At 31.4% G+C, this 14,241-nt stretch overlaps 1 protein-coding gene across 1 annotated transcript; it reads left to right on the top strand.

Annotated features, from left to right (window-relative positions):
• Window positions 1-491: 491 nt before the first annotated feature.
• Window positions 492-3,396, top strand: LOC139519141 (L-rhamnose-binding lectin ELEL-1-like). Its single transcript, XM_071310964.1, has 3 exons — window positions 492-518; window positions 2,467-2,534; window positions 2,925-3,396. The coding sequence occupies exons 2-3, from the start codon at window positions 2,480-2,482 to the stop codon at window positions 3,215-3,217; spliced, it is 348 nt and encodes a 115-aa protein (XP_071167065.1). The 5' UTR covers window positions 492-518; window positions 2,467-2,479; the 3' UTR covers window positions 3,218-3,396.
• The last annotated feature ends 10,845 nt before the right edge of the window (window positions 3,397-14,241 follow it).

Below are 14,241 nucleotides of genomic sequence, written 5' to 3'. Positions count from 1 at the left end.
ACCAACAGTGACACTATTTTTATTCACCAGAATCCCCAGTCACCCTTTAAGAGTTGATTTCAACTTGCCAATGCTGTACGCAAAATTGAAAGATGACACATTTACTGTTCCTTGACCTTCAAAATTTTCTTTTTAAGGTTATCAGTAAGTACCAAGTCCTTATAGATGAATATCCAGCGACTACATTATCAAAAGACCGATGATTGTGACTTTGTTTATGAAAAGGATATGGAGTGGAACGATACTGTTTTAAATCTAAACGACTCCTGAAATCATTTGTTTTTACAGCACAAACCTATGTCAATTTCTAGAATTAATTTGTCAAGTAACCTTGCCTTGTAACATCCGTCAATAAATTATAAAAAATAAGGTACATTGTAGGTCACACCTCCTGAAAAAAACACAAATAAACAATTTTTAAAAACACAAAATCGTCATAGCGTTATTCTGACAGGTCACTATATATAATATGTATCAATCTTGTATTGTATACAATTACTGGAGTTAACCAATACAAGGTAACTTGTCTTTTTTTTTTATCGTCAATTTTTATTTTTTAAATTGATAAAATGCACAGTCAAATTCTACACATGTTTCATTACACGATGATTAAATGAGTTTAATGTAAAATTTTGTTTTAAAGATTTTAAGAGATTAAAAGTTTACTATAGTGAATTTGCGTCAAGAAAATTTGAATATTAAAACGTCAATCGAATTATAATACAAGATCTAACCAATAAGACTAATATGAGAAAATAAACGTTCGGTTTGAATGTTTCATCTCATGATTTTTACAATAGCATTAATAGGTGTAAATTTCGTACAGATACAAATCATTCGTTGGCTTCAAAGGAACTACTATGGTAGTTATAAGTTAAATAAAAGAATAAAATTCTAATTTAATGTAAAAACTGTAACTTGCCTAGCTTGTGTTAAAAGTTTTAACATACCATTTCCTTGCATTTAAAGGGGCACTAGCTGTCAAATTCATGTTCACCGATTTTAATCAAATTCTCATATTTAATTAATATTAATGTGAAACATTTATCCAAACTATTAAAAGTCTAAAATAATCAATTTAACAGGTCACGGGCATGCAAATACGTAGCTTCATTTCGTGTGTATTTTAGTCCAGACGCCATCTAACTAATTATCGAGTTTACTTCTAAAGTCATCCGATGACCATACAAGCAATGTAAATATAAATATAGATATACATAGATTAAGAAACTCGTGTTGTTGAATTATTTTAGGTCTAATTAATTTCATAATATAGATGAAAAATAAATGTTTATTATTGTTTTTTTACCTGTGTATTAAAAGAATGATTTTACGTGGATCGTATCAGTCAATCAAATGATTTACCTTTGTTTCACTTTCAATGTTGACATTCTTTTTCTTTAAATAACTTTACGCATACAATTCACGTGTTATCCATCTCAAGCTATGCGGTTAAATTGAAGTTCACATGAATACGGATTCAATGAGGTCGTATTATTCACATGCAAGTGAATAATTCATAATCAATGTTTTTTTAAGCTAATTTTGACAAAATTAAAGCATACGGACTGCTAAAAGCGAATTATTATTTCATTTTCATAAATGATTGAGCAAAAAAAATAATATATTATGCACTAGTAGTCACTACTAGTGCAAAGTGACAAAGTCGTTAAAAGAAAAAAACAAAACAAAAAAAACCTTCTACAAGTTGTTTTCAAAAATAAACCATGATAAAAAGTTGCAAATGTAATATCATATATTGGTATTAAAGGTTTATACCTTTAAGTCTGAGTAATAAATCATTTGTTTAAAGTGAAACGATTTCAAATATAATGATTTGTACAAGTTTTTATCTTTTTCTCAGTAAAAATTGTACAAGTAATTATTTGTACAATTGTATTTGTACAAGTAATAACTTGTATGATGGCTTCATACAAGTAATTACATGTATAAAATGTTTGTACAAGTAATATCACGACATATATATACACACATAAAATATGAAACATAAAACAAATTAAGAGTATACAAATTTAAAGAATATAATAAACATTTTCTTTTCAGTAAAATATCATAGCAGATTTTGGCAGTATAAAAGTAAACATTTTCATCACTAAATAAAAATACAAATACAAGATATGTAAGATTTAAATCTTGGCAATTTCTGTAGAGACTTGCTACCAAGCGCAAGTTGTTTGTTGTTTGATACCGTATAAAACGTGTAAGTTTAGATTAGATAATTTGAAAATTTCGTATTCTATGCAAAGAATAAACCACTTGGTTCTTATCTGCTACATGTATGTTACTTTAGTAAACAGGCAGTCCAGCAGGATTGGTTTTCACACATATATATTGATACATACGTTTACTACCAATGCAAAATACTATAAAAAAAAGCCTTAAGTGATAATTTGAGTAATAGAAAACTTATTTGGTATATTCAAATATATATGATCTGTATTGTAGATTGTTAATAACGATGGCCATTATAACTCTTCAAGGACTTTTGATCTTAGGAGTGATTATTGCAAATGGTAAGTTTACTACTATGTTGTGTTATGTGTACTATTGTTTGTCTGTTTATCTTTTTTCATTTTAAGCCATGACGTTGTCAGTTTATTTTCGATTTATGAGTTTGACTGTCCCTCTGGTATCTTCCTCTTTTACAAACTATTTGAATATATAGGTTTTTATTCATGATGAAGGGAAATCCAGAGAAGCGCTTCAGAAGCATGAAATTTAAAAGTTAGATTTTCAACATCATGGATTTCTCTTTATATGAGCCAGTGAAAAATTGGTTTACATTAATCTTTTGTAATAAGCCATGCGTCATAAATAGATTGTTTTGACGATATCCGATGTTTCTTTTTATTATAATCATTATGTCATTGCAATATGATGAATGTATTTGTTTTATATTTCAGTCTCTGCCGATGTCATTGCTTGTGAAGGTAAATTAGCATACATAAAATGTTCATATCCTTCTAAGATTAAAGTCTCAAGTGCAATATATGGACGGACCGCTGATAGAAGCATATGCCCTCATCCACATTTACCTATACGTACAACTAATTGCAGATCATCAACTTCTGACAAAAAAGTAAAAGCAATGTGTAATGGTAAAAGAATATGTCGAGTAAAGGCTGATAATGGACAGTTTGGTGATCCCTGCTATGAAACCTACAAATATTTAGAAGTTAAATATAAATGTGTTTGATTATGTGTATTAAGATAAATAATGCTTTGAAAAAAACTAATGTAAAGAAATGTGTGATATTTTGTTTTATTTATTTTCTGGTTTCAATTTACAAAAATAAGTATATTCATTATGTTTCCGTACGTTATATGTATGTTTGATTTGTATGTGTATTAATAATAAAAAAAAACTCATAAAAGATATAAGGCTTAATTTTTTGTACGCACGATGTGCTTTTCCTCTACTTACGACTTACCGGTGATGCTCACACTCATCATTAAGGTATCTAGTTAACAAAATGTATCAGATAACCCTGTATACCAACCTACATGTCTACAAATGTATCATTGCTAAGAATAGAACATAGGGATAAAGAGAAAGTATTGTCTATTATTTTTAAAACGTTATAAATATAGTAAATCTGAAAGGAAAAATTATATGAATTAAGTTTTTCATCCTACATTGAACTTTTGATGTCGTCTCTTAATGACTAATTGAAAACAAAGAGCAAACGGAAACAATTTGGTCAACAAAAGTATTTTAACTATAGCTGTATCGACCTTTTATGTCCGTCCAGGACAATTTTAAGAGGACGACGGACTTGTACACTACTGATTATAGATGTAAATAGATAAAGAAATAATTCAAATAAGGCGGTCGAATTTGTATAATAATTTGCAATCGAAATTATCAAATTAAATAATTTTTGAAATACAGTAAACACATACATATTTGTGTTCTTATATTTAGATAGAAAAGTAAGTTACGGCTTTTCTAAAAAAAAAAATGCCAAATAATAAGTTAGTCTGTCAGGTGAATCATTGACAAAAATACTCAGATAAGACCAATTCAAAATACTTATCCGTCTAATGATGAAAAACATACTGATTTAAATTGAAAGAAAAATTCAAAACGTGTAGCGGGATCCCAATACTCCCCTATGATTATATGTCAAAATCAAAAGCTCAAACACATCAAACGAATGGATAACAACTGTCATATTCCTGACTTGATACAGGCATTTCTTTACAAAGAAAATGATGGATTAAACCTGGTTTTATAGCTAGCTAAACCTCTCACTTGTACGACAGTGGCATTATATTTCATTATATCGACAAAAATGTGTGAACAAAACAAACGGACATAATTGGTACAAATGTCAAAATTGGGGTACAACATTCAACATTGTGTTATGATCTTAATCACTATAAAATTAAACAAATATAATGAAATTCATAACAGTGTAGCTGTGGCCATTGATTGACGCATTAAATTCATCCATAGACTGGGACAGATTGGGTGAACGTTTGTCTGTAACGACCACAGACCACGACGCTCTTACGATAGACATTCAAACTGTGGGGTCACCAAAGGTACTCCACGCCTAAATAAAACAATTTGAACAACTAATCAGGAATAACCTTTACGTTTTGATTTATAATATTAAAAACTTAAAAAAACCTTTACTTGTGTTTTTGTTATGTTTTGACAATCAATTTTAAATGACATTGCACGTACTTTCAGAAAAAAATTATTTAAATGGCTTTAAAAGTTACAATGCAAATGTTGATAATTATCTTTTTTCGGATGTTATAGGGATTTATCAATTGCGGTTGTTGAATAATGTCATCTTTTTAACTTTTATCAGGGATGAAATTTTATTTTAGAACGAATGCATGATCAACTTTCAAAAGTTGTGCATAATCAAAACATATAGACAAAATCATAGAAAATATACTTCTGCCAGGACTGTCTTTTTCGTACTTGTAAGTTATTGGACAGTAAAAAAGCTATTTGGATCAAGCTTTGTGAAATTTGCATTTACGTTATTTCATATACATGTGTATGTAAATTGGGTCGGTTTAAAAAAATATATAAGTTGATATAAAAAAAAGAAAAAGAGGTATGATTGCCAATGAGACAAACCTCCACAAAAGACCAAAATGAATACGTTGATTTCGCCAAGGGTTTTTCACACGTATAGTAGTGAACAGAACAGTTCAAGTTCCTATATACCGCAAATAAAATAAGAATATATTATACTGTGCACTGCAGTTTGCATAATCATCTTTTTTTATGGATTTGTCGTTTTTCTTGGAGTGATTTAAGAGATAACTGTATTGTAATTGAAGCTTTAAGGACGTCCATCGGTAGTTTTACTGTCGCAAATTTAGTTTACCTGGCGACGCGTAGCGGAGACAGGTAAACGGGTATTTGCGACAGTAAAACTACCGATGGACGTCCGAAAAGCTTCAAATACAATACAGTTATCTCTATTATAATGCAAAACAACTTCATAATTAAATTTCAATCATTATTTCAGTGTAAAATCTTCATTAAAGAAAATTCCGCGAAAATATGTTATCTTCTTTGGTCCCTACACTAGGTGACGTCATAGGTATGCTTCCGGCGTCAAACATAAACACCGGGCGTTTTCTGGCTTCTGTGCCGCTTCAGAATGTAATAAAATTTGATAAAAAGAGGATTTTTAGGTGTAACATGTGAGTTTTATGGCTTTATTATTGTAGAAATTACATGTCAATACATTCAGCAATACACCTAATCGCTATTTATTCCATTCCGGACAAGTTCTAAAATTACACAACTTTTTCATCCATTTGAAGTTATCTGGGACCCTGTTTAAACAATGCACCATGCATGATACTTTTTAATGAGACCTGTTTAAACTACCGTAAATACTTCAAACAAAATATTTTTTTACTTTAATTTTAATTTCGAAAAAAGTGGATCATACTTTATCAAAGTTTCTTTATGATCACTTTCTAAAGTTTTTTCTCCCTCAGCTCACTACTGATGACCTCCATTTTCCGGCCGGGGACCTAAAACAGGAAGTTGTATAAATGACTGTTTTTCCCGGAATAGACTAAATAGCGATAAGGTGTATTCAAAATGTCGGCTACCTTAGTTACAGACAAGGAGATAGAGAATTTTACGCTAACTGTCATCCAATCAGAACCATTGATACGAACTAATTGCATTAGAATATTTATTATCGACTTTTTCACCTCACTTACAATTTAAAACCAAGTCTTATATTTATATAATTTAAAAAAAAAAATCCCTTTTTTTAAACATACGTCCTTGCCATAGATAAGGACTTACATTCGAAAGGTCTTTCATTCATTTTAGCGAGTTGACCTTAGTTATATTGCGGATCATTTGTCCTTGCGGGTTCCATGTTTTTTTTTCTCTCTCTGTTATCATCCACTCATCTTTCGTGTTTTCCATGCAAAGACATTTTAAAGCTTTCATACTATGCAGTATGTGTTTTTCTTATTTTTGAAGGTCACACGGTGATCTATAGTTGCTATCGTCTGTTGGTCCCTTGAAATGATTTGTCTGGGTGTCTATCACACCACATATTGTTTTTTTTTTTATATGCAGTTTTAATAAAATTGAGGATTGAAACAGGGAATGTGTCAAAGAGACAACAACCAGAAAAAACGAGAACAGAAAACAGGCCCAAGGCAACCTGCGGATGTTTTCGTATTTAATATTATTTAATGGTATCAACTAAAAACATTATTTACTTAATCATGAAACTGTTGTATGTGATGTTTTTAAAATTATTCAAAACAGATTCCTTTAAAGCTTTGTATAAAGAAAGTTTAATTTTATGTATCGAAACGTTTAACAAGTGATTATTCAAATCCCCTCTGGAAGGCCTCTGGTAGATTGAGTGAGCTTAAAATCATCGCCAATGACAAACAAGTTATAGGTAATCTTTTCAGTTCAATTAATAACAATTTTTTTTACCGTCGACTACACTGTTATAAATTTGATTCTATGTCGCCTTCATTTAAATAACGTGATAACGAAGTCTCTTAATATCATTTCAAATTATAACTGATATTTATATAGATTACGTACATTGTAATCTGAAAAGTCCAAACGGAAACGGGCATATAAACACTTTGTGTTGATGTTAGATGTATTCCTATTTGTATCCATCAGATGAGTTGAGCCTTTATCAACTGATTTTTATATTTCGTTCTTATGTTGTACTGTTTCACGACTGTCTCAGGTTATTTGAGTATTGGAATCCCGCTACAATGTTTAATAGTGTATGTATGTGGCTGTCCCAAGTCAGGAGGCTGTAATTCAGTGGTTGTCGTTTGTTATTGTGTTACATAATATATTATTTTTTGGAACATAAATTAGGCCGTTAGATTTCTCGTTTGAATTGTTTTATATTTGTCATTGCAGGGCCCTGACTATGCGGTATATTCTTTCCTCATTGTTGAAGGTCGTATGGTGACCTATATCTGTTACTTTCTGTTTCACATGGTCTCTTGGGTAGTTTTCTCATTGGCAATAATACCACATCTTCTTTTTTGTTTCTATAGAACAATTTGGTAAATTCGATTCAGCGAGAAGGGATTAAAGAAATATCAACGTTTGAAAATGTACAACTATAAAAGGGAACCAAATATTGTCTCTATTTTCGTTATACGTTTGCATAGATTTCCCCGTGTGAAATTAAATATCAAAGTATAGAAAAAGATAACTTATTGCTGTATTATTGATCATGATTTTATCATCTAAAGCAAAATATCATGACGTAACAGTAAGACTTATCATTCTAAATCTTCAGTCAGACCTTTAAAAGAAGCATTTTATTACATTGTCTGTTTGTATAAAAGTATGTTGAAGTTTGTTGTAGAGCCGAAAAATCTCACCTGTCAATCATACATAAAACACTATCAAAAATAATTATTAATTCAAAGAAATTATATGCAATTTTATGAAAACAATAACAAATACGCTGTTTCACAGAAAACAAGAATGACGTTTAAATAATGTCTAGTAAAGTACAATGTTATGACGTATAAAATGTAAATGTTGTCGTAGATTGATTACTTAAATTATGTTTTATAAGTTAATCAACATAATAATGACAATAATAAACAAGAATGTGTTCCCAGTACACGGATGCCCCACAAAATGTTGAACTTCGTACTTTTAAATACAAGCTTTATTGACGAGTTAGTGTAGATGAAAAGTGCGCCAGGTTTACAACATTATAAATAAAGGCAACAGTAGTATACCGCTGTTCAAAACTCATAAATCCATGGACAAAAAACAAAATCGGGGTAACAAACCAAAACCGAGCGAAACGCATTAAATATAAGAGGAGAACAACGACACAACACCGAAACAGACCAATCATCAGACAAAACACCACGAGAATAACAAATGTAACATGAAAACCAAATACATGAATTTGGGATAGACAAGTACCGTGCCACGTCTTATCTCAATATCTCAAAAATAAGAGAAAACACAAACGACTGAACGTTAAAATGCAACACAAAGAGAAACGAACAATATTATAACAATGACCATCTTCCTGACTTGGTACAGGACACTTTTAAAAGGGGAATAAAAGTGGTGGGTTGAACCTGGTTTTAAGGCATGCCAAACCTCGCACTTTAATGGCAAAGTTAAATATAACATGGAAATGACAACATAATATTACAGGACTACAATACAAATAAATAGGAGAACATATTAGACACAGAAAAACATGATTAATAGATAACAAAAAGCATCAGGTTTAAAATTCAATACGCCAAAAACGCGCCTTGTCCACACAAGACTCACCAGTGACGCCCAGATATAAAAGATCGAAAGTGAAAAAAGTACAAAGTTGTACAGCACTGAAGATCAAAAGTTGAAAAGGTTTCGCAAAATACGGCATTGTTTTTATGCCCGGGATAAGAACATTCTTATTATATAGAACAATTCATGCTATTGCAAACAGTAAGTTTTATCAAATGAATATGAAAGAGATATACACAAAGAAACTAAAGTATTACCTAATTACAGAAAACTAAACCTGAATACATAACGCCTAGATATAAAAGATCGAACGTGAAAAAGGTACAAAGTTGTACAACACTGAAGATCAAAAGTTGAAAAGGTTTTGACAAATACGGCATTGTTTTTATGCACGGGATAAGAACATCCTTATTATATAGAATACTTAATGCTATTGCAAACAGTAAATTTTAACAAATGAATATGAAAGAGATATACATAATGAAACTGAAATATTAACTAATTACAGAAAACTAAACCCAAGTTTATCACAAAATAGACACACATCCGACTCAGTCCAGGCGTCAACGTAATTAAAAAAATTGTGACGTCACATACGATGGCGAAAAGGCAGAAACGTTATGCCACATTTGAATTTATGAAATTTAGAAACAGCATGACGTCACATATGAAAAACTATCATTCAAAAATGAGATAGAATTAGGATTGATTTAGAACTAAATACTGATAATTCATTTAAACAAAATGCATGTTGCAATACTTATTAATAGCAATTAACTGTAATAAATATATATGTCCAGTTTGTTATGAATCCAACTTCAAACGTAAATAATCGTACAAAATTTAATATAATTAATAAAGAGGAGGTGATTAATTTTTCTATACGCCATACCTAAATATATAATAAGAAGACGTCAACACATTTGACAAAATCTGATGAGAATTACAAATATAACATTAAACATGTAAACTAAATACATGAATTTGGGATAAACAAGTACAGAAACACGTCTTATAGTAATGCGAATTCACATTCAGCAAAACGGTCACAATCGGGAATAAGTCACGTTTGGTAATTAAAAGATTAGACGACATAATGACAAACCACAATCTACCATGTGGTAAAAATGTCCTTAGCTAGTTTGGTTAAAGAGACTTCATATGGATCAACCAATTCGTGATGGTGTCCATAAAATTTACGGAGTGTCAATTTTAATCTGTCCTCCTCATAACTTTGTTGGAGCAGTTTCTGCGTAAGGAGCACACTCCTGTATATGAAGTCCGTATAGTGTGAACATGCACGTGAATAACGTATCAATTGTGATATGTAAACACCATACGAAGGGGCAGAGGGTATGTTACTGCTGAGAAATGGGAAATTGATAATTGGGAAGTTGAAATCGTCCCGTTTATCATAGATTTTTGTGTGAAGTCGTCCATCTACGTCAATATTGAGGAAAAGATCAAGGTATGAAGCAGTCCTTCTAGTATCAGTAGTATCCTTAATTTCAAGTTCACTGGGATATATGAGATGTAAGTATTGGCTGAAGTATGGGTTGTTCAACGATAAAACATCATCAATATATCGAAAAGTAAAATTAAAGAATTTCGCAAGGTGCTTTTTCTTTTTGTCTTTTAGAAGGTTCTGAATAAATTCTGCTTCATACGAATACAAAAGCAAATCAGCCAGCAGGGGTGCACAATTAGTACCCATTGGAATACCGACTGTCTGTTGAAATATAAATCCTCCAAACTCAACAAATATATTGTCGATCAAAAAGTCCAGCATTTTAATAATATCATCTTCAGTATATTTTCTGGAAGATTCAGTGTGATTCTTCACAAAATATGAAGTATTGTATCCCAAAACAAGAAATTTGTATCTACGATTCCCATTTTTATAGAAAAAGCTCTGTTTTATGAGTTGGTGAAGTCGATCTTTCAACTGAGCATGGGGAATCGTAGTATATAGCGTAGAAAAATCAAAAGTTTTTATGTTGCTGCAAAATTGCAAAGATTGTGATCGAAGGTTAAGCAGTAGATCTTTCGAATTTTTGAGAATCCACATCTGGTTAACACCACTGGTAGAATATATCTCCTCACAATATTTTTGAAGCCCATCTTTAACTGTAGAAAGAATAGTAGTCAATACTTTAGAAAGATGTTTAGTCGAACATTTTGAAGACCCAGCTATGTATCGTTCTTTATATGGAGTTTTGTGTAATTTAGGTATCCAGTATAATGAGGGCAAGTTTTCTTCGTTTTCTTTGATGTTGATACCAAAAGAAAGAAGGACAGATTTATGATTTTGTAAAATTTCATCCTTGGTAAATGATGTTAAAGAATATGTAGGATTACCAGTAGTTTGATCAATTCCAAGCTCTGTAGTGAGACATTGCAAATAATGTTTTTTACATATGAAGACAATATTATTGGAGGCTTTATCTGCCGGAACGACGACATATTTGTCATGCAAAGAGGATAAAGCATCCACAACCTCCGGATTCTTGAAAGGGTTAGAAACTCTTGTACTCATATTACATCTTAGTTTTTGTATGCGCCTCTGAATGCATGATCGAATAGCTTTGATCCATTCAGACAAAGTGTCCAGTTCGGGTTCGTCTGGTTCGCGCTTTATCCATTTTCTTGCATAGTCCTCAACTGCATCCATCAGTAACTTGAAATTATTTTTCCAGTTGATGGGCTGGGGGATTCTATACTTTGGTCCCTTGGCTAGCAACTCTTTTAGTTGTTTATTGGTAACAATACCAAGGTCACCAGTAATAATATGACCAGCTGGACTATAATTGTATTGAGAAGATGCACATTGTTTTGGGATACAATACTTCATATTTTGTGAAGAATCACACTGAATCTTCCAGAAAATATACTGAAGATGATATTATTAAAATGCTGGACTTTTTGATCGACAATATATTTGTTGAGTTTGGAGGATTTATATTTCAACAGACAGTCGGTATTCCAATGGGTATGTTGAATGAGTGTTGTTTTATTGTTTTGGGATACAATACTTCATATTTTGTGAAGAATCACACTGAATCTTCCAGAAAATATACTGAAGATGATATTATTAAAATGCTGGACTTTTTGATCGACAATATATTTGTTGAGTTTGGAGGATTTATATTTCAACAGACAGTCGGTATTCCAATGGGTATGTTGAATGAGTGTTGTTTTATTAAAAATACCAAGAGAATATTATAAGTTAAATGTTATAATGATATGTATATCCATATCAATCGTACCTTTCGCTACAAATTAGAATGTTGAGACATAATTCTGCATAATTTGTTAAAAATGAAACCGAAAACAAAACAAAGTACACTTGAAAAGAAATTGTGAGGAAATAAATTTTACTTTATTTTTGGTAAAACGGACAATCCATATTTTACGAATATTTTACAGTGACTTTGAATTTAAGTTGTAAAGAATTGATTAAATTCATTGCTAAATATACTTATAAAAGATGGTTTAATTTATAACGGTCAATTAGATTTATTATAGTAAAGGTTAATATAATATGTACAAACACTAATAAAAGAAATATTTAGAATTAATATGTCAATTGTTCTTGAACAATTAGGAGGTCTTGCCTTTTGAAATGTAAAATACATTTTCCAATAGAGATATAACGTATTGAAAAGTTCTTAAACACACAAAAAACTGTTAAAATATGATAAAAATCAACAAATTCGAATTTTAGGAGATGACCTTGACTTTTGACCTTGTGACCTTTTTAAAGATCATCAGTCCACAATGTCATTGCAAAAGACCCCATGGATCTAAGACCTTTGGTTCAAGAGGTAAAGCTAATTTTACCTTTTCAGAACCGTCAACGGGGGTTATGCTCCTGAAGAATCTGTCAAATCTTTTCGGTCAAAATGTAAAAAAGTTGTGCCAGAGTGACCTAAACATTTTTTAGTGTTTACTATTTCTGTAAGATTAACCGTTTTTGAGATATCGACCAAAAATTTGAAAGGTCACAGGTCAAAGTCAACCTTAAAATCCTTTAAAACACTTTAAAAGGTACCATAAATAAGGTAAAAAAACACATAATTCGCTATCCGGGACATAACCTTGACCTTTGACCTATTGATTTGCCAAGGTAATTAGTCCCCTATGTCATTGCTGAAGACCCCCATGGGTCTAGGACCTTTGGTTATATAGTAAAAGCTGATTTTGTCTTTTCAGAAACCGAAAACAGGGGTTATGACCCTTAGAGAAAGGTTAAATCTCTTCAGTCAAAATATAACAAAGTTGCGCATTAATGACCCAAACATTTTCCACTATTCAACATTTCTGTAAGTATTAAGGTTGCTGAGATTATCCCATAACGAGGTGCTAGATCAAAGGTCAAGGTCAACATACAAATTTGACCTTGAGGTATTTTTCAAAATCAAATGAATTAATGATGAATGGTGAAGATCCTAGGTGTCTACGACTTACGGTTTCTGAGTTTTGGTGGCCAACCGACACAGGTTAATTTCATAGGGGCATAACCATACCAATGAGTCGTTGAATCTTTTGTATTTAAATGTAACGAAGAACCAGCGTCTGGTCCTGAACAAATTTCACCCTTCGTTTTTTTTCTACCTATTACGGTTAAGGTGTTGGAACGATAACCAAGTTTTTGTTTGTTTCGTAGGGATAACTCCAAACCGACAAAATTTTTCGACTCAAAGGTTGAGTTCCAGATAGGTATTCATGACACCGATACAATTTGTGAACATGAAAGCGACATGTCTTACAGTTAAGGTGGATAATTTCGTCGAAGTTTCGCGGGAAAAAAAAAATAAACAGAAGAAATACAGTTAGTGGTTTCCCTTTTGAAAAAGAAAAGACAATAACAAGAGGCTAAAAAAAAAAATAATTTATATTTATTGTTCAGAAATATAATAAAGCTGGGAGGAAAGACACAGAAAAATATAAATTTATAGCTTATCATTTTGTTGTCAACATCTGCCTTATGTCCGCATTCTGAACTGACATGGCTTCGTTTTTATGCACCCCGCACTGCCGGTCGGAAGAAGACCAACAGTGACACTATTTTTATTCACCAGAATCCCCAGTCACCCTTAAGAGTTGATTTCAACTTGCCAATGCTGTACGCAAAATTGAAAGATGACACATTTACTGTTCCTTGACCTTTAAATTTTTCTTTTTAAGGTTATCAGTAAGTACCAAGTCCTTATAGATGAATATCCAGCGACTACATTATCAAAAGACCGATGATTGTGACTTTGTTTATGAAAAGGATATGGAGTGGAACGATACTGTTTTAAATCTAAACGACTCCTTAAATCATTTTGTTTACAGCGCAAACCTATGGCAATTCCTAGAAATAATTTGTCCAGTAACCTTGCCTTGTAACATCCGTCAATAAATTAAAAAAAATAAGGTACATTGTAGGTCACACCTCCTGAAAAAAACACAAAATCGTC

This window comes from Mytilus edulis, chromosome 1 (assembly GCF_963676685.1).
Source record: "Mytilus edulis chromosome 1, xbMytEdul2.2, whole genome shotgun sequence".
In the NCBI taxonomy this organism is placed as follows: domain Eukaryota; kingdom Metazoa; phylum Mollusca; class Bivalvia; order Mytilida; family Mytilidae; genus Mytilus; species Mytilus edulis.
Note: the sequence above shows the minus strand (reverse complement) of the source record. Positions and strands in the feature narration are given on the sequence as shown.